The sequence below is a fragment of the Echinops telfairi genome, unplaced genomic scaffold (assembly GCF_000313985.2).
Source record: "Echinops telfairi isolate 266 unplaced genomic scaffold, ASM31398v2 ScPeMD7_8;HRSCAF=38, whole genome shotgun sequence".
In the NCBI taxonomy this organism is placed as follows: Eukaryota; Metazoa; Chordata; class Mammalia; order Afrosoricida; family Tenrecidae; genus Echinops; species Echinops telfairi.
In genome coordinates this window covers 13,675,224-13,702,133 of record NW_022103905.1, presented here as the reverse complement: position 1 = coordinate 13,702,133, position 26,910 = coordinate 13,675,224, and the positions used below count along the sequence as shown (strand labels likewise).

Sequence of the window (26,910 nt, the reverse complement as noted above, 5' to 3'; positions counted from 1 at the left end):
TTTTTCTCACTTTTATGCTTCTGGTGGTGGTTTTGCTGTCTAAAATGGCTGAATGAATATCCTAGGAACATGAGGCAGCTCGGATGCGCCCCACAGAGAAAGGACAGATGTCAGATAAGCTGTGTGCAGGCATGAGTGTCGTGGGCCATAAGTTGAGCATGAATGAACCGACAATATGGTACAGCCACAGAAAGAGAGGAAAAGCATTGTCTGTCCGCGAGGCCTCTTCAGAAAGTGCTAACGTCCCATCTGTAGTATGTGATGAAGCTGTGGAAAAGATAAAAAGTGCTTAAATCTGAGGATTCACGAAGTCATGACCAGTAGATGCCGTGTAAATGACAATGTTGTTGAGAGACTGAAAGTCAAAGAAATTTATGCTAGGAAAAATCTAAACCCTTGCTGGCTAGTGTTTTATTATAAAGAAATAGAATTATATATATATATACACAAGGGGTATCCCCTCCCAAAACAGAAAAGGCTCTGCTGTGAAGTTTTCCTATCACGCATTTTCCCCCTGCTAGGTGAATATCAAACAACTCCCTCTGAGTTAGTGCACCCAGTGGTGTCATCTGGGAAGGTTCTCCGTGGTCACAGTAATTTTTTTCTTAAAAGCAGTTTTACTCAAACCTTGTTTTTTGTGATGGCTGATTTAAGAGAATAGCAGGTGGCTGTGTGGTGTGAAACTTTGTTTCCTACTTGGGAGAAATTCCACAGAAACTGTTGTGATGTGGAACACAGCTTACAAGACGGTGCTGTGTGAAAAACTCAAGTGTACGAGTGGTTTTCTCGTTTCCAAAAAGGTGAGATGTTGGTGACAAACCTTGTTTGGGCGTCCATGCACTTCCTGAATGCACGAATGCTGACTTGTAGGGCATTTGGAGTTCGTTCCATGTGGTCAGACTGAAATCACTGGCAAGGTTCTGTATCAGGGATGTTACCATGTGTGAAGACGAGAATCCACATAAAAACTTCACAGTTGTACCAACCATGTTTTTAGTTATTACTTTTATTTTTAAAGGAGCATTATCTAGATAACACAAGAGTTATAAATACTTATTTTATTGATCATTGAAACTAAAATTTTTATTTTATTGATCTAGAGAACACAAGAGTTTTAAATATTTTATTGATCATAAATATAGGTCTTCTGGATTATGAAGCTGCACTTAAGATTGATCCATCCAACCAAGTTGTACAAAATGATGCTGAGAAGATTCGAAATATCATTCAAGGAACAGAACTAAAATCTCAATGACTACTAGAGACAACTAATTATCATTTAAAATTTTAAAATGTAAGTGGAGGAATTTAGGGATCTCACTATATATTATTACTGATTGTGAAAAATCACTTTATGTTTCGTATTCTAGTTCTATAGAAGTCAGAGGAAATGACATGCGTGACCTGGTAGTTTCTGAATAAGTAAATAAAACACTAAATTTTAATTTTCTTCTTCTTTATATTCATACATAGCTAACTACATATATATTCTAAAGGCATTGGATTTGACCTTGTAACTAACAAAATATTTGTTTCCATGATGATTACCAGGACTCTTACTAATTTTTAACAATATAGTTTTCAAATAAATGATCGTTGATAAAATATTACTGGTTTTTTATTAAATCTACTTTTTAATTGTTTGGGGTTCGCATTAGTATAATCAGTGCTGGTAAGTTTTTACTTAGTTGTCAAATGCACAGAACTTTTCCCTCTAATATTTCTTCACCAACTATGAAGTTCGATCAACTCAGCCTATTAAATCAAGTGTTTGGGAAACTGTATCTTTTACTCTAGTTTAAGGCAGTGTTTCCCTCAAACCATTGATCATACTTCATGACACTATCTGGTGAAGATAGGTTTCCTACTGTGATTATTTTCTTATACTTTTAAGTAGGCCAGGAAAGAACAAGTAAAAGGAAAAGATAGCAAAGGATGAGCTGGTGACCTAGAATATTATGACACCGGCTGTGGATTGCCCCACTGGTTGTGTTGTTTCACTCTGCGATGATGCAAACATTAAGCATCTCTTGAAGATACCAACATTGCTGCTTGCCTTTGGTAAGTTGAAGAGTACAGAATTCTTCACGAAAGGATTAGAGAAAAACACCGCCTTCAGAAATGTAAAGACCCAGTTGGGGAATATTATCAAGAAACAACAGGTTCACATTTTGATATATTTAATGAAAAACAAACAAGTGTCTCAAAAAAACAAAACAAAACAAAAAAGTGTCTGTGGTTCTGTGGCAATAGTTTTTTACTTTCATATTATGTGACTGCTTATTCTGTTGGGTACACATTTCATTTAAGAACTCACTGTCATGGAGAACATTCAAATCAAAGAAGTCATTTAGTTGAAAAGTTTTATTTATTAAAAGTTTTATTTTAATTGGTCTAATTCTTTTAATATTCAAGTGTTTTAGATTTAGATTTTAAACTCATTTTTAAAAATATTTTTTCTCTTAAATAAGCAAAGGAACATTTTTTATAGAGTGTGCTGAAAATTAGGGAAGTCAAGGGTTCTGGTTCTGTCAGGTGCAGTGTTTAGAGTGTTGTTTTGATAAAATCCGGTTGCTCTGAGGTGGCATGAGAATGCTTGTTCCTTTGGAGTGTAACTGCAGGGAAGAAACTCTGGGATGGGTGAAAAGTCCCCATAATCACTTGACTTGGTTTTATACATAATCATCTGAGGTTTTGACAGCGAGGTAGCTGTACAGAGGGTCTTGGGGTCCAGCATACATGAAAACACAGGGTTTCCTGGATTCACACAAGTAGACACTTGTTCAGATTTAATTTCTGTGTCCGAATTTGAAGTTGACATGATTCTCAATTCCTAAAAAGTAAACAAATTAAATCACTCTCAATTATAAAGCTCTGAAACAAATAGAGGTAAATTTAGACCATCTCTACCACCATCCCCAACCCTCGCTTTAAATCCATGGTCTCTTAAGGGCCACCTAATATACATGTTTGTACCACGCAAAGTGTTAGTAAGCTAGCTTCGTTAACATTCTATAGTAGAACGATGAAGGAGCTTTGGCAGCATAGTGGATTATGAATTGTGCTGTTCACCACAAGGTCAGCAGTTCAAACGCACCCGCCGTGCTCCATGGGCGAGGGATGAGGCTTTCTGTTCTTGTACAGATTTACAGCCTTGGAGACTCACAGGGATGATTCTACTTGGTTCCATAGGGTCACTATGAGTTAGGACGAACCCCACGGCAGCGAGTTAATAGATCTATGAGGAACAGTGAAAGCATCTGTATTCCTTCAAGTGGCAAGAGGACAGATAGCTGAGTCTTAAACAATCAAAAATAACTCTAAGACTACAAAACATTTATGAAAACATATATGGGATTCTAGCTCTAATGGTGCTATTGGGTAAGGTTAAAGCTAACTACAAAATCAGCAATTCAAACCCACCAGTAGCTTCAAGAGGGGGAGCGAGGTTACCTGCTCCTGTAAAGATTTACAGCCTCGGAATGCCTGTATAGGAACACTGTGAGTTGGAATTGACTTGATGGCAATGGGCTTTTTAATAATGACAACAACCTTGTGGGGATGCTAGAGAAGACCACTGAGTTAGTTAATTGTGCCAACCTGGCCGATAAACACATGTGGGGTTAGGTTAATTGAAGGGCGGAGGGATAAATGGCTTGGTGAGCCTCGCCTTTCTAGTTTTTGAGTCTCTTGTTTGTGGTCGCACCAGGGTGCAGCTGTCTTAGCAGTTCCCATATGGGCTAATGTTGGACTTGTGGGCTTGGGCAGCACTGGGTTGGGATATTTTCTTGATGCGCACTTAACCTTTACATAAAACTCTCTCATACATGAGTTGATGTGGATTTGTTTCTCCAAAGTACCCAGACTAATACAACCACTCTGGTAAAGTATCATTGAATCTAAGCCAGAAGAGAAGGAAGAAGATAGATTAAACAATGGATTAAATTTAGCACGGCCTGTAAGTAAGCTAGGGGGAAAATGAGACCAGATTAGGGGCAGAGGCCAGATCCTGGCAGATTTTGTTGATTGAGTTAAAAATGTGAAATCTTTCTCAGAGGAGAATGGAAAGCTGTTGAAGAGTTTCAGGAACTGTCATGAAACAATTTTGGCTGTTGTCAGGGTCTGAATGGCTATGAAGAGGTGCTACATGACTTTTAGTTGGGTAGTGGTAATGGAAGTAGCACTGATAGTGCAATGAGTTAAGCATTTGGGATTGCTAACCAAAAGACCCGGGTTCAAACCCACCAGCTGCCATGCAGGAAAAAGATGAGGCTGTGTGCGTTTGTAAGAATTTATAGTCTCTAAACCCAAAGGAGCAGCTTCATTGTGTCCTATGAGTACGCATGTCACTTGAAAGAGGCCCTGGTGGTACAGTGATTAACGTGCATGGCTGCTCATTGGAAGGCGGCTCTTTGAACTCACCTGGCACGTGTACAAGGAAGATGAAGCTGTCTGCTTCTGGAAAGATGTACAGCCTTGGAAATCCTATTGGGCAGTGTTGCTCTGTCCTACAAGGTCATTATGAGTTCGAATTGACTTGATAACAGGCTTTGCTATGTGTGCATGACGTCAACTTCTGTCGAGAAGTGAACAACTTTGAAACATTTTAGAGGAAACCTCAGAGTACTTGATTGGATGGAGATGGTAAGGAAGATTGACAGTTCAAGGATGATCCCCATGGTAGGTTTCTGGATAATCACAGTAAATGCAGTGCCATTTACTGCAGTGATGAGCTTGGAGGGAAAAGATAGATTGGTAGATATATCTATATATGTGTGTGTGTATTTCTGACACTCATCTGGTTGCGTATTACTGTGATGCTAGAAGCTATGCCACTATTATTTCAAATATGGTCACCAATAGTAGACAGATTTTAGTAGATCTACCAGACTAAGACAGACTAGGAAGAAGGCAGAGGTGAACTACTTCTGAAAAATTAGCCACTGAAAACCTTATGAGAAGCGGTAGAGCATTATCTGATATCATGCCAGAAAATGAGCCCCTGTTAGAAGGTACTCAAATATAATTGGGAGAAACATATGGAATTGGAAAATTATATATATATATATTTGGAGAAGAGCTGTCTCCTCTAAGTAGACTTGACTATAATGACAGAGATGGAGCAAAGCATTTGGAACCAACCTTGGCTGATGTGGGATGACTCAAAATCAGAAGAAACAGTTGCAATCATCCGTGAATAGGAATGTGGAATGTACAAAGTATGAAACTAAGGTCCATAAAAAATGAAACCCATAAAGATCAACATCTTAGGCCAGAGTGAACTGAAATGGACTGTTATTGGCATTCTGAGTGAGGCAATGGTTTATTATGCTGGGACTCACAAATTGAAGAGGAATGGTGTTAGATTCATCTACATTTCAAGGTGTATTCTGAAGTACAATGCTGTCAGCAATAGGATAATATCCATACACATAAAAGGTAAATCACTTAATTGGACTATTATTCAAATATATGCACCAACCACTGAAGCCAACCATGAAGAAACTGAAGATGTCTAACAACTATAGTCTGAAATTGATCAAATATCATCAAGATATATTGATAACTACTGATAATTGGAATGCAGAGTTGGAAACAAAGATGAAGGATTTGCTGGGTCTTTCTCCTGAAGAGCGGTGGTTTTGAACTGCTGACTTTGTGCATCACAGCCCAATATTATCTCAGACTAATTATAAGTCAACAGGCTCCTCCAAAATTCTTAATAGACATTTTTATTTAATAGTTTCTCATTTTGATATTGTATTATACCATATAATTGCCTCTGAAACATTTGCAGTGCAAATCTTTTGTAAATTCAATTTCCTTAGCATTTCTGTTAAGAAAACCATAAGTGTGCGTGAAAACCATCAAATACATAATATATCGCCATACATTGTGTTAAATATGCTTATGTCCTGGTGGTGTAGTGGGTTACATGTTGGGATGCTAACCGCATAGTCATCATTTCGAAACCACCAGCTATTCTGAGAGAAAGAAGATGAGGCTTTCTACTCCCCTAGACAGTGACAGTCTTGGAAACTCATAGGGGCAGTTATAGCCTGTCCGATAGTCACTAGGAGTCAGAATCCACTCGATGGCAGTATGATAAGTAGTGTATCTAAAGAAAAATGTTTCCCCATGAAAATAATCACAAATGCCAGCTTTTTATTTTAAAAGGAGCCCTGTTTGTGCAGTGGTTATGCGTTGGGCCACAATCTGCATGGTTGGCTGTTTGAAACCACCAGCAGCTCCGTGGGAGAAAGACGAGGCTTTCTACCTCTGTCAGCAGTAAGTCTCAGAAGGGGTCGCTGTGGGTAAGCACTGACTTGATAGCAGTGAATTTGTTTTTTGATAGAAAATGACATTCATCCATTCTATTGGTAACTATTGATTTTCTACTTGGACAGTATCCTTAATAAACTTTTTTAAAGTTTTTTTTTTTTAGTGAATATTGGCTTTAAAGATATAAATTAATGGAAAGAGCATTGGAATTAGGAGACCAGTTCTGTCCCTAGATGTGCTTGGGAAGTGAATTTGGGACGGAGGCAAAAAGTGGGTTTTGAGCTTATCACTTCGTCTGTCCTAGTGAAACAAGGGAGCCTACATTTTTTTTACCTCTCAGATCTCTTAACCAAATGCTATATTAAGTTCTCATTTTCCCTAATTTTAACGACAATCAGAAGGCAAAGAAACTTTTCAGGACGTTCTGAAAACTTTTAAAGATGTTTTACAAATCTTTTGGATCATCTGATAGCTTTTTGCAAATCTAATCCAAGGATGCTTGTTTTGCTGCTGTTTTTCTATAAAGAGGACAATACTTTTTTATTGGATATTTTTATATTATAAATATATATCTTAGAGATGAAATTGCCTTAGTTGTCTAGTGGATTACGTTTTGGGTAGCTAACTACAAGGCCTGCAGTTCAAACCCACTAACTGCTCCTCAGAAGTAAGATGAAGCTATCTGTTTCTGTTAAAGTTTTACAGCTTCCAAAACCCTAAATTGGTTGTTGAGATGGAATCAGGTTGCTGATAGTAGGGTTTTGTTTGCTTGTTTTGTTGTTTGTTTACTTTACTGGTGAGGAGCCTTGGGGGTGCAGTGGTTAAGCACTCGCTTGTTAACCAAAAGGTTGGCAGTTTGAACCCACCTGCCAATTCATGGGAGACAGATATGGCAGTCTGCTTCCATAAATTTACATCCTTGGTGGGTAAAGGGAGACGTCGGACAGTGTAAGATATGACAAAATAACAATTTATAAATTATCAAGGGTTCATGAGGGAGGGGGGAGCGGGGAGGGAGGGGGAAAATGAGGAGCTGATGCCAGGGGCTTGGGTGGAGAGCAAATGTTTGGAGGATGAGGGCAATGAATGTACAAATGTGCTTTATACAATTGATGTATGTATGGATTGTGATAAGAGTTGTATGAGCCCCCAGTAAAATGATTGAAAAAAATTTACTTCCTTGGAAACCCAGTGGGGAAGTTCTATTTTGGCCTATATAAGTAGGTTCACTCTGAGTTAGAACTGACTTGATAACCAGTTTGGTTTGATTTTGACTCCTCAGGTTAGTAGTCTATCACTGATTCTAAGATTCAAATGAACCAATTCCAGCTCTTTCGGCTCAGCAATACATAGATTATCAATCTTCAGTTATTACATTTCTGATGACTTTCAGTTTACTTTGATTCATATAAACCCATTCTGATTAGTGGTGAATGTTGCTTCTCGTGTTGAGTCGTGTCACTTCAGCAAACAAGGGTTCTAGAAGTTTACTCCCTCCACATCATTTAGGTTGATTCTTGTGCTTTGAACATGACAGCTCTTCCTCAGTCTATTTTGAATGCTTTCCAGCCTAAAAGGCTCATCTTCCAGCACTATATTGGGCAATTTTCTATTGTGATCCATGGGGTTTTAATAGACTCGATTTTGGAAAATATATCACTAGGCCTTCCTAGTCTGATTTAGTCTGTAAGCGCCAGTGAATCTTGTTCACCATGGTAAACCCTGCCAGTATTTGAAATACCAGTGCCATAGCTTCAAGTCATCCATCACACAGTATGGAAAATTAACAAATGGGTGGTGGCAGTATCATATGATCAAAAACTGCTAACATGGATGGGAAAAGTTCAAGCTGCACTGAAGACCATGGTGAAAGACAAGGCTCTAGGAATTGACTTAAAACTAACAGAGGTGCTTTGATAAATGGTCACAACCCTGGAAGTGTGTACCTCATGAAATTGGGAAGACCGTGAAGGTAAACAAGCGGCCATCAAGCTCAGAAGCAACAAAGCCCACATGGGAGAAGCACACCAGCCTATGCAATCACGAGGTATCAAAGGGATCAGGTATAAGGCATCATCAGAACAATAACTCTTACCATAGCGAATGATGGGGGGGAGTGCGGAGTGGAGACCCAAAGCCCATTAGTAGGCCACTGGAGATCCCCTGGCAGAGGGGTTTCGGGGAGGAGACGAGCCAGTCAGTGTGCGATGTAGCAACAATTAAAAATACAACTTTCCTCTAGTTCCTAAATGCTTCCTCCCCACCCCCACTATCTCGTGATATGAATTCTACCTTGCAGGTCTGGCTAGACCAGAGGATGTACACTGGTACAGATAGCAACTGGAAATACAGGGATTCCAGGGCGGATGATCCCTTTAGAACCAGTGGTGTGAGTGGTGATACTGGGAGGGTAGAGGGAAAGTGGGTTGGAAAGAAGGAACCGAGTACAAGGAACTATATGTGACCTCCTCCATGGGTGACGGACAACAGAAAAGTGGGTGAAGGGAGATGTCGGACAGGGCAAGATATGACAAAATAATAATTTATAAATTTATCAAGGGCTCATGAGGGAGGAGGGAGTGGGGAGGGAGGGGAAAAATGAGGACCTAATGCTGGGGCCTTAAGTGGAGAGGAAATGTTTTGAGAATGATGAGGGCAATGAATGTACAAATGCGCTTTACACAATTGATGTATGTATGGATTGTGATAAGAGTTGTATGAGTTGTATGAGCCCCTAATAAAATGATTTTTTTAAATGCAATGAAAAAAAAAAGAAATTGGGAAGACCGTTAATTGACCTACCACCTGAAAGAGGTCCATATTTGTACTCATTACAGAGAAAGGTGATCAAATGGAATGTGGAAATGATTGAACAAGATCATTAATATCACATGCTAACAAAATTCTGCTGAAGATAATTTAAAAACAACTGGAGTTGCATATCGACAGAAACCTGCTAGAAATTCAAGTTGGAGTTAGAACACTTAGAACAAGAAATTGATGCAGCAGTCAAAAATATCAAATAACCTGTTGCAATGGGCAAACAAACCAACAAAACTAAAGATGTCACTCTGAAGACTAAGGTGCCCTTGACCCAATCCATGGTCTTTTCAGTCATCTCATAAAGTTGAATAATGAAAAAAGGAAGACAAAAGAATTTTTGTGTAAACAGGAACTTTTTTTTGGCAAAGAATATTGAATATACCATATACTGACAAAGGAACAAACATATCAGTCTTAAAAGAAATTGAACTAAAATGTTCCCTAGAAAGGAGGAGTTGGGGAGACTTTGCTGACTTTGAACATGCCACCAGGAGAGAGGAAATGCTGGAAAAGGAGATCATGCTTGGTGAAGCAGAAGGTTGAAGAAAATGTGGGAAAACTTTCATGAGGGGGATTGACACAATAGCTACAACAATGGACTTACACAGACCCATGATCATGAAGATGGTGTAGGGCTGGGCAATCTTTCTTTTTTTCCAACTTTTTATTGTGAATTGTGTAATCATTAGCTTTACATGCAACAATTCACACAAATTTTATTTCAACTCTTTCACTGTAATCCCTGCAATGTCACATCACTTATCCCACTTCCTTCCAGTGTTTCCTGCTTCCATTCCTCCTCCTTTCCTCACCCTTCTCAACTCGGTCCTTCAGTAAATACCGCCCTTTTGATCCCGAACCGTTGATTATTCTAAGGTTTATATGCCGCACTAGTGTTTTCCTATTCTCTTTGCAGGCCTTTCTATTGTTTTTTACTATCGCACATGCTTCTGGTCCCGGAATCACACTTTGAGAACAAGGTTACATCTATTCTTGGCAAAAAAACAAAACAAATACACACACCCCAAAAGTTCTGCGCTGAAGACAAAATGGGTGCATTAGCAAATATGGTGTAGAATGCTGATGGTGCCCAGCTATCAAAAGATATAGTGTCCTAGGTCTTAAAGGCTTGAAGTTAAACAAGCAGCCATCTAGCTGAGAAGCAACAAAGCCCACATGGAAGAAGCACACCAGCCTGTGTGATCATGAGGTATTGATGGGATCAGGTATCAGGCATCTAAGACCCAGAACAAAATCATACCAATGTGAGGGGGGGTGGTGGCGGGGGTGGGGAGTGGAGACCCAAAGCCCATCTGTAGACAATTGGACATCCCCTTACAGAAGGGTCACAAGGAAGAGATAAGCCAGTCAGGATGCAATATAGCACTGATGAAACACACAGCTTTCCTCTAGTTCTTGAATGCTTTCTCCCCCCCGACTATCATGATCCCAATTCTACCTTACAAATCAGATTAGACCAGAACATGCACACTGCTACAGATAAGAGCCCAAAACACAGGGAATCCAGGATAGACAAACCCCTCAGGGCCAACAATGATAATAGAGATACCAGGGGATAAGGGGAAGGTGGGGGGAGAAAGGGAGTAATCGATCACAAGGATCAATATATAACCCCCTTCCAGGGGGACGAGCAACAGAAAAGTGGATGAAGGGTGACAGAGGATGATGTAAGATATGAAAATAATAATCTATAACTTATCAAAGGTGATGAGGGAGGGAGGGTAGGGAAGGAAGGGTGAAAATGAGGAGCTGTTATCAAGGGTTCAAGTAGAAAGAAAATGCTTTGAAAATGACGATGGCAACATATGTACAAACATGCTTGACACAATGGATGAATGTAAGAGATGTAAGGGCCCCCAATAAAAGTATTTAATAAAAAAAAGTAGTTCTGCTATCAGGTCAATTCCAACTCCTAACGTCCCTACAGGACAGAGTAGAACTGCTTCTTTCAGTTTCTGAGGCTACAAATCTTTATGGGAGCAGAAAGCCTTATCTTTCAACGTCAGAGCAACTGGTGGGTTCAATTTGCTTAAATTGGGATTAGTCGCCCAACATGTAACTGACTATGCCGCCAGGTCTCCCTGGCATGAATGATATGAGTGCACTTTGGGCAGAAGTTAAAGGAGCCTTTGGTAGGGGAGCTGAGAAGCACATGGACACGGAAAGAGGGCTGGAGGTTTGAGTAGTAACAATAGGTGCATAAGTGACACAAAACCATGCCAAGCTGACTAATTGGGAAACTTGTTTTTATTTGTATAGTTCCTGCTATAAAAGTTATAAACAGCACAAAGTAGGTGTCACCAGTTCTGAATTCTAATGGTGGCACTAATAATAGTAGTGTGACTTTGACAACATCATTTTACAAGGATTTAAGTTCCTTGTCTATAAATATAAGGGATTTCCAAATATAGCCATAGGACACTATAAGTGATTTTCAATTATTCTAAAAGCGTAGTGAAAAAAACATGTATATATCAAGCCTTTCAAGAGGTACTTTGTGGTATCTATGGAGGCAAAATATAATTTGTTGATCAAAAAACAGCAATAATAAACAAACAAATAATAACTCTAACCTAGCAATTTCTGGAGTAGTTAAGATATGAGTCCCTTCTAGATCAGAAATTCTATTATTATATCTAAATAACCTAATAGTGACTGGCACGGTACTATAACTCTGATTCTTTTTAGTTTGAATTAAATAGATAATTGCTTCTACGGGCATGTGCTGCAGCAAAACGCCTACTTGGCAATGATCCCACCACAGGCCCATAGCCAGAAGGAAGGGTTCTACCAGGCAGCTGGCTTTGAATTCTAGCAAGACCCCATGGCTAGTTGCCACAGCTCTACTCAGCCCCAGCCTCAGTCCCAGAGCCTAGGCAGCCACATGCCTTGTTGGGTCAGAGTTTGTGGGGAGCTACTGAGCTGGGGCAAACCTATTCCCTGGGACTTCCCATCCCAACCAGGCTCCCCGGGGCTGCCCAGAGAGTGCTGGGTGCCAGGGAAGCCAATTGCTGGTACAAGTTTTCAAACCAGGAGGTTCTGGGTGCCATGGAGAGCCAGATCAGTTTGGTGTGCAAGGTTGCATTAATATATATACATACATACGTATATTCAGATACATACATACACATATATACTATCTATATTATGGTATTTGCACAACGTCCAAATGACATAATGCCCTATGTCATAAGACATATCATGATATTGACATACATCTGTATATTTTAAAGTTCTGTCCTTTCTGTCTCATAAACCTACAGTAGATATTTGACACTCATGAGGCCGAGACCCTTTACGAATATCGTAAATCTGCTCTGGTTTGAACCCACCCAAAGCGACCTCCTGAGATAAGCCTGGTGCTCTGCTTCTGAACGTTTCAGCCTTGAAGACCCTGTGGGGCACTTCTTTGCAGACGTTGGGTTGCCATGAATCTGAATCCACTACGTGGCAGGTAACAACAACATAAGCAAGCAGATCGTTTGTTTGTTCAGTTCTCAAGTGGGGTAAGACTGTTTACAGAGCTACTGTGCCATGTGTAAGTGGGGACAGAGTCTCTTTTGAGCTTCAAATTTTGGTCATATGAGCTCAGTTTCTCTCTACCCAAATTCAACTCACTCTGAATTCCTAGGTGATTCACAAGAAAAGCTCCATTTTTGCAATAAAGTAAACCTTTTTGTAGTGAAATCTCGATCACCAAATCGGCAAATGTGAAGTAGTTTGTCCCCTTTCTTATTCCTTTGAATGGTTCTAAATAGTGTAGGAGAAGCAGCACAAGGCAGGAACAAGTTTGTTACTAGTTCATCATACTTTTGCTTGCAAGTTGAGGTAATTTATTGTGCCAACCTGGCCGATAAACACATGTGGGGTTAATTGAAGGGCAGAGGGATAAATGGCTTGGTGAGCCTCGCCTTTTCAGTTCTTGGATCTCTTGCTTTCTGATGGTTGGACCAGGGTGCTGCTGCCTTAGCCAGTTCCTGCTTCAGTTGGCAGGGCTCACTTCCTGCAAGACATCCTCAAGAAGCCACATGGACCTACCCCGATGCAGCCCTGGGTGCTGGAGCAGCCGTGTGGAGATGCTGCCAGCGCTGAGATGCTTATACGTTCACTGACTCGGCTTTCCTCCTGCAGTCAGCATCATAGTGTGTGTTTTGTGAGATGGAGGAGGACTTTGTGGATTGGTGTTGGACATATGGGTTAATGTTGGACTTGTGGGCTTGGGCAGCACTGGGTTGGGATGTTTTCTTGATGTGCACTTACCCTTTATATAAAACTCTCTCTTATACATATGAGTTTCTGGGGATTTGTTTCTCTAAAGTACCTAGACTAACGCACAAGTCATCTCTAAAACTCATTCATATATCTGTCTTAATTCCTATAGCTGTGAGAATACAATGAGAGTGTTGGGTATAAATGATAAATTATTATATAAATGGAAATTATTTTTACTAATTTCTTTTTTTTTCATTCTGAAACTTCCAGTGTAAAAAATTTTACACTAGTATATTATGGTTTACTAATGCTCATTTAATAACCTTGCAAAGAAGCTGGCAAAGCTGCAAGTAGAACTTCAGTTTCTTGAGTCTCAAATCAGTCATATGCTCATCCAATCTTCTTTTTATTCTTTTTGACACCTTACTAATTTTTCTTAAGACAGTTTATTGTGTTTTGATAAAGTAGTCACTTGTTTTAAATATCAAAACTATGGACATTGGATATCAGTAAGTCACCCAACCCACTGTTATGAACCTTGTGGTTAGCAGTCTCTCACTTAACCGACAGCACCATCAGGGCACCCAAACCCTAACATCTGAGGGTACCTCAACAGATCTGCTTTTCTCAATACATCTACATGTCTCCTGCACATGGAGAATGAATCTTGGAGGGGAGGTGGTTGTCCTGTGACTTGTGGGAAAGAGAACTTATACCCAACTTTACTTTATGGGCATTTAGTGGCCAGATTGTAGGAGTTCTGGTGGTGCCCTTGGGTGAGTGTTTGTCTGATAACTCACCAGGTGCTCCGCAGCAGAAAGAGACTCTTTGCTCCCATAAAGATTTACAGCCTCCGAAACCCCATCTAGGTTAGATAGGAGTCAGAATTCACTTGGTAGCAGTGGGTTTAAGGAGCCCTGGTGAGGTGTCCATTCATAGAAATCCTGTAGGACAGATTAGAACTGCCCCAATGGGTTTCTGAGACTAACTTTTTACTGGAAGAGAAAGCCCGGTCTTTCTCCCTTGGAACATCTGGTAGTTTTGAATTGCTGACCTTGTAGTTAGCAGCCCATTGCATAACCACGATGGCACCCGGGTCTCAATGAGTCGTTATGGACTCGATGGCAGTAAGTATGGCTTTTGGTTTGGTTATGTGCAGTGACCTATGAGTGGGGTTCCTAACCTGCTAACAAGGTCAGCAGTTAGAATCCACCAGCCAGGAGGGAGAAAGCTGAAGCTGCTTTCATAATGATTGACAGCCTCAGGGGCCCAAAGAGACAGTTTAACTTTGCCCTACTAGGAGACCTAGTCAAATAGTGGTTACTCGTTGGGCTGTAACCACAAGGCCAGCAGTTTGAAACCATCAGCCGCTCCTTGGGAGAAAGCTTTCTACTCTCATAAAGAGTTGGTGAATTTGAGCTCACAGGGTTGCTGGTAGTTGGAATAATCTAGATAGCAGTGGGCTAGAGCCAGGCTGTGCAGGGCAACCTGTGGGGTGGGGCTAAATGGGTGAAAAAACTATTTATTGAGGAGTCCTGGTGTCATAGTGGAGCCCTTTGACACAGTGGTCTCTGTATTGAGCTGCTAACCACAAGGTCAGGGGTTCAAATCCACCAGCGTTTCTTTGAGAGACAGATGCAGGAGATAAGGGCAGGAGAAAGTTGAGGGCTGCCTGCTCTCATCATGGAAACCCACAGGGCCAGTTCTACTCTGTCCTCTCAGGACTAAAATATGAGTCAGAATCAACTCCAGGGTAGTGAGCTTTTGTTACTTATTTACCAACTAGTCAATACAAATGACAAATTAACTAGTAAGGTTTGTTAGGAATAATTTACCATATAATCTGGAAAAGTTAGTGTGTACATAAATCTTAGTCATTTCAGAGAACATTAAAAAATATTTGTAAATTCAGAAACACTGATTCGTTATTTGCCATGGGGTTGATTCTGATTCTTGAGAACCCTATGTGGGTGGACTAGAACTGTTCCATAGGGCTTTCCCGGGTGGGATTTTTGGAAGTAGATAACAAGGCCCCCTAGGTAGGTCCACACCTGCCAGCAAGTAGCGGAGGCTTATCAGTTTGCACGACACAGGGACTACTGTCTTCACTGTACTTCTTGGGCCCTTTCAGTACTTTTAGTTGGGTTTTGCTCTTCCAATCTGGATTGTCTTATTATGCGCAGTTCAAACTAGACACAACTAAAACCTAACCAAAATAGTCTAAAACAAAGATTAACAATTACTTTTAGTTCTCTGGCAGAGAGCATGTCATTAACAGATGTTAATTACTCAATGATAGAAAGTTAATTAAAATTGTAAACCATTATTTTTAAAGCTGTCCATGAAAATGCCTTGGAGAGTATAAAAATCTTTAAAGGTAGATGGATTTCTCCCTAATATATTTTTTAGGCCCTCTGAGAGTTAGAGAAAACTAGTCCACTTGGGTTTTTCCAAGTCTTTCAATATAAACACACACATATGCACACATACACACACTGAGAAAAAAATATATGAGAATTGAAATCATGAAAATGCTCATTTGTGTACATGTGGGGGACCAGCCTCTACAACCATCCCAAGGGGCGAGTGCGTAATTGAAGGGTAAATTAAAGAAACACAGACAAGGCATGCAAGGGCTCACCTATTCCATGGAGTCTGGAACTAGAGAGAGAGCGAATGTAGTCTCCAACAGGCTTATATAATCACGGGGCATGCAAGCCATGTCATACACATATGTAATAGGAAAGGCATGTACTAGAGGCATACACGTAATAGCAAGAGGTACTAGAGGCATACCTGTGACAGGGAGGCACATACTCGACAAGGTGGGCGGGTTCTGGAGTTGTTGTCTGTGCCTGAGCTGGCTTGACCTTAGGTGCCCCTGAGCTCTTCTCCAGGGGAACAATCTATGATCCTTCTCAGAAGGAAGTAGGCCACACTTAGAGTAGGGTGGACAATAGGGTCTGATGGCCCTCCATGGCAGATAACCTTCAGGTAGATACACTTCAAGCTTATAGTAAGCAGCCGTGAGCTTGTAAGAAGCATAAGATTATGGGGGGATACTGTGGGAATACATTTGAGTCAGAAGAATGTGACTGGGATTCATCTCCAACTGGGATTCAACTCAGGAGCATGAAGGCCTCTGCCAGTCTTGGCCTCCTCGACTCCTTAAATATGAACATAGAGAATTTGTCCGCATGCACGTTCTTCCTGGTTCTCAGTGTCCCACATGTGCAGATGCTGTAATTATACAAATTAACACTTGTTTCTTTCTTCCTTTTTTGGGGGTATGGTGCCACCAAACCAAACCCAAACAAATTCAATGCCATTGAGTCAATGCTGACTCACAGGACAGAGTAGAACTGCTGTTGTGAGTTTTCAAGCCTGTTAACTGTTTACTGGAGTAGAAGGTCCCATTTTTCTGCCAAGGTGCCGCTAGTGGTTTAGAACTGCTGACCTTGCAGTTTTCAGCCCAACTCATAACCACTCGTACACAGTTAATGCTAAATCTGGTGATACCTACCCCACCACCCCACAAGCCCCTTTTTTTGAGGGACCCTTTAGTTTCTGCTCAGGCCCACCATCTTTGTTTTCATATATATATATATATATATTTGCCTCAACTAGGGAACAGAATTAAACCTTTATACTCTTTCTATTAACAGTGTTATTATTTTTTGAATGAGGCACATTGTAAATAAATGTAAAATTTACAAATTATGGTTTCTTTGTTCAAAATAATCACCGGTACATTTTTTGATGAGTTTCAAGTGGGTACCACCTCCAAAAGTCCATATAACCTGAGAGTCAATTACGGCTAATAATGCAACACACAGTTACACTTGTGTCATTCAGTGATTGCTCCCGAATCCCACTGCTATGGGCGGATTCCGGCTCATGGCGACTGTGAGACAGGGCAGAAGAGCTACCTTGGGTTTCCGAGATTGTAAATCTTTATCATAGCAAGAGCCTCATCTTTCTTCAAAGTGGTTCCTTAGGCAGGAGCTATAGCTAGGTATTTTTTGGTGGTAGAGTAAGATGGGTGGGAGTAGGGGGGTGCCTCAACTAATACCAAATTATACCAACATTCAACTAAATCCAAAGTATACCAACATTCAAAAATACTCATCCGTCTAACTAAACCCACCCAGTCGTACTTGTTTATTCTTGCTTGCAGCTTTTTTTGTTTTTTTCCGGCAAAAGCAGTTTTCTGTTTTCTGCAGCCGTTGGCAGGAATCCCGATGAGCACAGGTGATGCGTCCTTTTTTTCTCCTTCCTGCTCCCGATAAAAGCAGAAGGTGAACCGCTGGCCAAATAAATAAGTGTAAACCAATCTGCCTAATTCAGAGAGCCATCTTTTGGTGTGAAACCATGAACCCCTTTAGAACAGTTGTATCCCGTCTCCATAGCAACCGTCCCGCGGTGCCTTTCCCGTGCGGGGCCCGGATGTTGTGGGGATCTTGGCCGCCGGACGCCGCTTCCTGCAGTCTTGCCGCGGGGAGCTGCGATATACTCTGGGAATCGTAGTTCTTTTCCCTGCAGGCTCCTGACGCGAGATGGTCACTGGACTACGACTCCCGGCATGCATTGCGGGGGCCCGCCGGCCGTCGCCTCCCGGCTGCGGGCGCTTGTGAGCAGGTTGTTGTTTTTATGAGAGGCGTCACTGGCGCTGGGAACTGTGCCTGCCGCCACCACGACGGGCAACGCAGTGTGGCGGAGGTGGCGCTGCACCTTCAGGTATGGTCTGGGGCGGGTTTGCACGACGGGAGGGAGTTCGAGGCCGCGCCTCTGGTCATTGTCCTTGGCGAACAGTCCAGGGATCTTCACGGAGACGGGGGCTGCGAGGGCGTGCGGGTTGACCCCTGGCGCCTGTCGAGTGCTGCCACCGGGCTGGCGTACGGCCGGGAGTCCGCCGTCCCTGCGGCCACGCCACTTCCTGAGGCGGTGGGTCTGGGGGTCCAGTAGCCCCTGCTCCCGCGTGCAGACCGAGCTGTGCGCCACAGGTGAGGGAGCCGACGGCCCGGGGGGCTCTTCCGGGGCTGACGCGCGGGGCTCTTGCTCGTCCTGAGGGATGGATGTCCATATGGTAAGATGCTGTGTGCGTCACGCCGCTCGCTTTTCTGTCAGCCCATCATTTTTGGTGACGTTGAGGGCCTTGCTGCCAGGAATAGAGATACTGATTAATGCAGGCGAGATTTCTGCTCCTACGCCAGACCGATAATGATGAATATGCGCCTCTCCTCTCCACGGTCTCGCTTTAGACTCAGTCTCTTCTTCAGGGATGGACCCTCCACATAGTAGCATCTGTCCCACCCTTGAACGCCTTGCCTGTTTGTCTGTCTAATGACTAACTGCCGTCGGGAGCGTCAGTTTTAACAAATGTGGCTAATTAAGGGATTGGACTGAATGGGATTTTGCACTGCTGTCCTCTACGGTAGCTTATGGAATAGGGCTATTGTGGGTAGGTAGACCAGGTAACTAACTGCTTTAGTACTGCGAATTTAGGAGTTCCACCTCCTTCAGTAAGGTCACACCCACGGGATAGTGCTTGAAATCTCACCAGTTAGAATTTCATACCTTTTGGCTTAAGGTTTTGAATCTTACAAGGCCCACATTTCTCTAGGGATATTTATTACAGGTAGCATGGCAGTGTGGATGGCTTATTATTCTTACCTAAGATCAGATAATAAAGGGGAAGGAAGGAGAGAGGCGGTATACTTTAAATGCATCATTTGTATCCCCATTGCCCTCAGACTGGGAGTTTAGTCAAGGAAAACATTAGAAATCATTCCCAAATAATTTTTTAAGGGTGTGAGAAATGCTGATTTGCAAATGAAAATAGGTTAGAAAATACCTTACAATTTTGTAACAGAACAGGAAGGAGTTATATGTCTTCATATAAGACTGAAAAGATATTTCTAATTATACAAGTGATTAGGTGGTAAAACTATAGCTTTTTCTTTATACTTTTATGTTTTCCCCAATTTTCTACATTTTACTTCTTAATTAGAAAAAAAACATTTTAAAAAAGGGATGCAGGTTTTTGTAATTGTCACTATTTTTTTAATCATTTTACTGGGGGGCTTGTACAACTCTTATCACAATCCATACATCCATCCATTGTGTCAAGCACATTTGTACATGTGTTGCCATCATCATTCTCAAAACATTTGCTTTCAACTTGAGCACTGAGTATCAGCTCCTCATTTTTTCCCCTCTCTCCCTGCTCTCCCCTCCTTCATGAACCCTTGATAATTTATAAATTATTATTATTTAGTTATATCTTACACTGTCCGATGTCTGCCTTCACCCACTTTTCTGTTGTCCGGTTGTCACTATTTTTACAAGCAAGTAAGCAAAAAAAACCACCCCAAAACACAAAAAAGCCAGTAACAACAACTAGGGTAGAGGTTCTAGTGATTTTTCTGTATATTAATTTAAATGTAAATTTGGAGGAAAAGGTACAGGAAAGTAATAAAAACCAGATATGACTCATTACTGGCACTTGTATGCATCATCTTCATTTGATCTGTTTTCAATTTACCTTGTAAAGTAAAATCAAAGACCAAAGTGTTTACCTTTCTTCAGTTAAGGCAGTACAATCTTGATTAATCTTATAATCTTTCAAGTGAAAAAAGATCAGAAATTAATTTACTGAAGAGATTTAGATAGAGCAAATTTTTTTGTTTACTGTTTGTAAGCATTTACCAGTGGGAATAAAGCTGTTAAGCAACTGTTGTAAGAGCGTGACATTTATAAGCATATTTTACAATGAATCATTTGGAATGCTGTTTCCTATGCCATGTTTTGAGGTGTATTTGTTTTTTATTTTTTGTGCCTGGTATGGATGAAGAAATCATATTGTTCTTCCACAGAGTACAAATAATCTGCTTTTTTTCCCACTGTCAGCCTTAAAAACATTGAAATTTGCCTCAGCTCCTAGTTTCACTTAACACTAGTGTGAACTGCTCCCTGTTCCTTCTGTCACCGCCCTCCCCTCCCCCAATGTAGTGTTCATATTTCATTTTCTTAAAGTTGTCTTCTTTGAAGTTTTCCTTCTCTTAAAATTCCAGTTAGTGTCACTACTCCCTAGATTCTAATTCTTATGTACTATGTAGGCTTAATAAAAAAATTACTAGGTTTGCATTCATTTATAGGGCATAAGAAACATTCACAATTGTTGTTGCAGCTAATTTACTAATTGGTGCCACTGTATTGCTGTATACATTGTGTAATTAAGGTCTTTTCCAGCAAATAAAGATTTTTAAAACTTAGTTGATGGCCAGCTGCTACAGTTGTCAAAGCAGTAGTTTCCGAACATGTTCAGAGCAAGGACAGGCCGCAAGGCCTGCTAAGCCCAGGGTATTTTAAGACAGAAAATGCAGACTCATCTGACAATGCAGAAGTGCTGAGGGCAGAATTGATTTCTGTGTTCATGTGTTTGTTAAAGGTGAGGAAGTTGCCGTATTCTAAGTACAAACTATTACATTAAAAACCTTTTTCTTCCTGGCAGTTTTGACTAGATAAAAGTTGTTAAAAATTAGTTTCCAAATTTATGTGCAGTGTATTGCACCAGGCTTACTTGACTAAATCTAAGGTACCATTTTGTTCTGTGATATGGGAAAGAGGGCAGCTAATTGTTAAATTTACGGTTTTAGTTTGTATTGCTTGTTTGTTTGAAGGACCTGTAGTGTGAGGAAAGCTACCCCAGAAAGCCTTCAGGGGTCTCTGGGGGAATTTTAGCTTTTTATAGGATGGGGTGTTCAAGAGTTTCTTCTGTTACCACAGGATGTCAGGCTTCTCATTTTCCCCTAGGACTAGTCCATTAACGACAGTTCTTTTTCTAAAACTTTACTTTTAGTTCATACCGCTTGCGTGTTGGAATAAAAAAAGATCAGGTATTTAGTGGGGTTGAGCAAGTGATTTAATTTATGAGCCTCTGCTGTTTCCATTTATAAGTTGGAAATCATAGCCAATTAACTTACTTCGTGAGATATTTGAGAACATCCAATCAGATAGGAAGATTTAATCATTGTGTCAGTGCAGAGCGATATATTCATGTATTGGTTTTCTTTTTGTTTGAAGTGAGGAAGTTGCTATATTCTAAGTAATAGCTATTACATTTTCAAAGACACCCCCCCGCCCCCCGGCAGTTCTGTAGTTTTGACTTGATGAACACTGTTAAAAATTAGTATTTTATAAATCGTATTTTGAAAAATTGGTCTGTATTGGTGACATGAATTAGAAGTGTGATGACGTGATGTGCTGTGTTTTTGACTGGTCCATTAGATGGGGGGAAAGTAAATGGTGGGCTTTCTTTGATTCCTTGGTACAGTTTTGTGTCATTTCCTCGTTCGAAGGCGATCTGACCCCTTTCCTGTTTGTATTAAAGGTCCTGACTAAAACTGCTTGTGCTTAAATGTTGGGTTTTTAATTTTGACTTTGATATATTTTAATATCAAATGAAAACTATCAATATAACGACAGTAAGTGGTCGATATTGTAATGTTTTAAATGGGACCTTCAAGTTAATTTCATTAACAATTAGATTATACTGTTATGAAATCTAGATTTCTTCTTGAGAAAGACATAGCATGTGTAAGCCTTCATGTGTGAGCCACAATCAAGACCAAACCCATGTCTGTTGATTGCATTCCAACGAGTCACGGTGACCTGTAGGACAGAGTAGGAACTGCGGTACAGTGTTCGAAGCTGTCAGGCTGGATGGAAGCAGACTGCTGTACTTTTTGTCTTTAGAGTGGTTGGTGGGTTCAAACTGCCTGCCTGTCAGCAGCTAAATGCTTGGCCAGTGTTGCCACCAGAGCTCCTTCTCTGTGAGTTAGAGATAACTGATAGGAGGTTAGAGAGCTGCTTCTGAAGAAGTCAGTCCTGACAGGTGATTCACTTCACTGTAGGTTGACATATAGAGCTTCTTAGTGAAAAAGTCCTTGTGAAACTTGCAAAAACATCTGATGACTTTATCAGAGTAAATATAGGTAAGTGAAAATCGTAACAATAACAAGTAACAATGAATGTTTAGTGATTTATTCTGTAATAACCTACTTCCATGGAGTCTGCTCCCACGCACAGTGATCCTGTATTTGGCTTCTGAGGTAGTAAACCTTAATGTGAGCAGGCAGCTCCTTTGCTTTCCCTGAGAGCAACTGGTGGATTTGAAGGGCCAACCGAGAGAAGGTCAGCAGCCTAATGCTTATCCAACATTACCATTACGGTGCAGAAAATAACAAAAATGCATAAAATATTTTTGTTTGCTTTCTGTCTTTCCAAATTACTTTTCCAAGTGAAAAATTGAGGACAGCTATAAGAATTATGGCCAGGTATCCCTTAAGAATGTTTAAGAGAAAAAAAAAGGACTATGTGTTTTTCAACAAATAAAAATAAGTTATTTTAACATTTGAAAATAGAAGCCCAGTAGTTTTACTTATTTTTCTGTAAGAGGGTAAAACAAGCCAGACCACCAGGGACTTACACTGCCCCAGTAAGCCAGTAGATAGCTTAGTCAAGCTTATACTGTTAGCCTTTTCTGGCACTTAAAATTTTAAGGCATGATAATCCTGGAAAATCAGAGATCTTCTCAGAATGAGTATACCCAATAAAAGGACTATTTCCACACTAACATGCAACTTGATTTTTCTGAATTCATATTATTGCATATTTTAAACTTTTTATCAAAGGTGTGGCTTCAGATATGGTAGTAGTTGCTTTTGTTTCTCAATTTGAGGGAAGTTACATCATAGAAGAAAACCTGTGGAGTAATTGTGTATTGACTCACTTCTCTTACAGAGTTTTTTTTTTTTTTTAGTTAAAAAAGTTAATCTGCCACACCTAACATACAGTACTGCTACCTCTCTGTGGGTATAAATAAAATAAATCTATTCTTCCTGTGTTCCAGATTTTAAAAAGATAGCTACCTAGCTTTTTTAGTGATGGATTTCAGTAGTTTGCATGAAAGTCCCTCCATTAGGATTAGGGAAACCTGTGTATGGATGTGTTATTTTTGTGTCCGCTTTCATGCCCAGACAAAATTGGCAGGGCAGCCATACAACTCATGTTTTGATGCCATAATTGCGGCACTGAGGGCTGAGAAGCTCATCAAAAGACTCCAGGTTAAATAACAAAATAATAGCCTCCCCTCAAAAAAGAAAAAGAAAAAGTCTCAAGTGTATATTGTCATTTCCCTAGGATACACGTTTCAAATAATTTTTGATATACAAAATAGTAAGCATTTTGATTTGACTTCCCTGACTCCTTCAACTTACCTTGAAGGAACTGGTCACCCAAAAGGTACATTGCTGCTTATTAACATCTATTGTGTTTAAATTGGGCATTATCTTTACATTAGGAAAAAAAGTTAAAGAGAAAACAGTAAGTTCTCCCATTGGGTGTTTTCCCTGGGGGGCATTGATATCCCCCTCAGAATTTGTGTGAAGACCACGTCCTCCATCAGCACAGGCATGGCTGTGATTTTCAGTGTTTCTCTATCCGACGTCTTGACCTGAATGGGCTTTTCTCTTGGGCCTCTAAACAAATTGGGGTCTTCTCTGTTCCCACCTTGGGCCTCATAGATATAAAAAAACATTTAAAATTCTTTTATAAGGAGCTCTTACAGATATCATAGCAATCCGTAATTCAATTAGGTCACGCATAACTGTATAGTTGCTACCACAGTTTCCAAACATTTTCTTTCTTGAGCTCTTTGATATCAATTCCCTTTTTATTCCCTATCCCCCAGAAGCCTTATTTTATATATATGGTTTGTTGTTAGATTTCACTATATAAAAACCAAAAAAAACCATACTTTTCCCCCCACAAATTATTTTATTGGGGGCTTGTACAACTCTTTTCACAATTCATCCATCCATCCATTGTGTCAAGCACATTTGTACATTTGTTGTCATCATCATTCTCAAAACATTTGCTTTCTACTTGAGCCCTTAGTATCATCTTCTCATTTTTCCCCCTCCCTCACGAACCCTTGATAATTTATAAATTACTATTATTTTGTCATGTCTTAACACTGTCTGATATCTCCCTTCACCCACTTTTCTGTTGTCCGGCCCCAGGAAGGGGGTTATATGTAGATCATTGTGATTGGTTCTCCCTTTCTACTCTACTTTCCCATTACCCACCTGGTATCTCTACTCTCATTATTGGTCCTGAAGGGTCTATCTGTCCTGGATTCCCTGCGTTTCCAGTCCTGATCTGTACCTGTGTATATGTTCTGGTCTAGCTGGATCGGTAAGGTAGAATTGGGATCATGATAGTGGCGGGGAGGAAGCATTAATGAACTAGAGGAAAGGTGTATGTTTCATCAGTGGTATACTGCACCCTGACTGGCTCGTCTCCTCCCTGCAACCCTTCTGTAAGGGGATGTCCAGTTGCCTACATGGGTTTTGGGTCTCCACTCCGCACTCCCCATCATTCATAATGATAGGATTTTGTGTTCTTTGATGCCTGATATCTGATGCTGTTGACACCTCGTGATCACAGACTGGTGTGCTGCTTTCCTGTGGGCTTTGTTGCTTCACATGGACCATACTGTTGCGTGTAGTAGTCGCTGCTGCTTTCTACTGGCTGATTATCCCATTGTGCAAGGAAATACATCCTAGTTTATTAATTAAAAAAAGATACTGAATGCTCACTGAAAATTAGTAGACACATTCCATGTAATTTTAGGTTTAAACTTTTTTTAAAGTAAGTTTTAAAGTCATAATATGTTACGCTTTTTGGTTCCTGTTCATAGCAGTTCTATGTGCAACGTAGCACAAGTCTGCCTGCTTCTGTGCCGTCCTCACAATTATGACCTGTTAGGTGCACTGTTGCAGCCATTATGGGTCAGTCCATCTTGTCGAGGTCTTTCTCTTTTTCGCTGACCCCCTACTTTACTAAATATGATGTCCTGTCCTAGGAGCTGGTCCCTGATAACATGGCTAAAGTACATGACGGGAAGTTCTCATTTCTTTTTTTATCATTTTATTGGGGGCTCGTGCAGCTCTTATCACAACCCATCCATCCATCCATGTGTCAAGCACATTTGTACATATGTTGCCCTCAGCGTTCTCAAAACATTTGCTTTGAAAGTTCTCATTTCTAAGGAGCACTTCAGCCATACTGCCAAGATGGATTTGTTTGTTCTTCCGACAGTTCATGGTACTTTGAATATTCTGGGCCAACACCATTATTCAAATGTATCAATTCTTCTGTGGTCTTTTTTTAATCTTTGCCCAGCTTTCACACGAGGCAATTGAAAATACCATGGTTTGGGTCAGGCACACGTTAGTCCTCAAAGTGACACCTCTTTAACATTTCAAAGAGATCTTGTGTCAAACATTTGTCTAATGCAGTAAATATTTGATTTCTTGACTACCCCTTCAGTGAGTGCTGACTATGGATCCAGTAAAATGTAGTCCTTGGCAACCTCAGTCTTCACTTACTGTGTTGTCTGTTGGTTTAGTTGAGGTTTTTGTTTTCTTTATGTTCAATTGTAATCTATCCTGAAGTCTTTGTAGTCTTTGATCTTCATTAGTAAGTGCTTCAAGTCCTCTTGGTTTTCAGCAAGCAAGGTTATGTCCTTAGTGTATAGCAGGTTGTTAATAAACATATCAAAAAACAAACAGAAAAACCCAAACTTATTTCCATTGAGTCAAAGCTGACTCATTGTGACCTTATAGGACAGGGTAGAACTGTGCTGGTGAGTTTCTGAGACTATAATTCTTTACGAGAGTAGAAAAGCTTGTCTCTCCTGCTCAGTGGCTGGTGGTTTTGACCTGCTGACTTTGCAGTTAGCAGCCCTGTGCATAACTACCTCACCAGCAGGGCTCCTTAGTGAACACATAGATTAATATAAATAGGATTTCATTGTAGCATATGTATTTTTTTCTGACCTTTTTTATTCACTTAATATATTATTGGTGACTTTCCATGTCAAGACATAGCTCTACTTCATATTTTATGGCTTTCTTAATTGAATTGTTAACTACTGCCAAGAATGCTGACCTTGGCACAATGGAATGAAATAGTGCCCCCTTCTCTACCATCCCCAGGACCTCTGCTATATCTATGACTGGTTGGTATCATACAATTGTGATCTGTGAGGTTTGATTGGTATTCATACATTTAATTTTTAATAAATTTACTGTTGTGGGCCATTTGATTTATGATTTTATGGTATTATAAAAGTTTTTCCATGACCTTTTCTTATAAATATATATTTATTTACATATTTGTGGGGGTAGTTTGCATAAATTTCTAGAAATGGAATTGGCAGATGGCAAGGTATCTGCCTATAACATTTTGCTAGTTACTGCAAAATTACCTTCAAAGGATAATGACTATACATTTCCACTGTTTACAGTGCCTATTTCCCCCTATCTTCTCTAGCCTTCTGATGTCTAGTGGTTACAGCACTCAGCAGAGCGGTCGTTCAGATCACTGGCCGTTCTAGCGGAGGAAAATGGCATCCTGATTGGAGACTTACTGTCTTGAAACGCTGCCTGTTGGGTTACTCTGAATCAAAATCCCACTCCTTGGGAGTCCATTTAGTTTTTGTCC

The 26,910-nt window shown here is 40.5% G+C and overlaps 3 protein-coding genes across 7 annotated transcripts in view; 2 read left to right on the top strand and 1 right to left on the bottom strand.

Moving 5' to 3' along the window:
• Positions 1–1,585, top strand: part of DNAAF4 (dynein axonemal assembly factor 4) — a 57,112-nt gene extending 55,527 nt beyond the window's left edge. Inside the window, exon 8 of the mRNA XM_030884511.2 lies at positions 1,143–1,585. Within this exon, the coding sequence (XP_030740371.1) occupies positions 1,143–1,244 (102 nt within the window). The 3' untranslated portion in view covers positions 1,245–1,585. The remainder of the gene's footprint in view (positions 1–1,142) is intronic.
• Positions 1,586–2,302: 717 nt separating this feature from the next.
• On the bottom strand, positions 2,303–17,694 carry PIERCE2 (piercer of microtubule wall 2). The gene is made up of 2 exons (XM_045286523.1): positions 17,486–17,694; positions 2,303–2,833 (listed from the first exon to the last, which is right to left on the bottom strand). The coding sequence occupies exon 2, from the start codon at positions 2,819–2,821 to the stop codon at positions 2,486–2,488; it is 336 nt and encodes a 111-aa protein (XP_045142458.1). The 5' UTR covers positions 2,822–2,833; positions 17,486–17,694; the 3' UTR covers positions 2,303–2,485.
• Positions 17,695–17,954: 260 nt separating this feature from the next.
• CCPG1 (cell cycle progression 1) overlaps positions 17,955–26,910 on the top strand; it is a 44,129-nt gene continuing 35,173 nt past the window's right edge. For 4 of the 5 annotated variants that reach the window (XM_045286445.1, XM_045286443.1, XM_045286444.1 and 1 more), the window contains exon 1: positions 17,955–18,075. The gene's annotated coding sequence lies outside the window, so the exon portion shown is untranslated. The remainder of the gene's footprint in view (positions 18,076–26,910) is intronic. The other variant, XM_045286446.1, reaches the window with a different exon arrangement.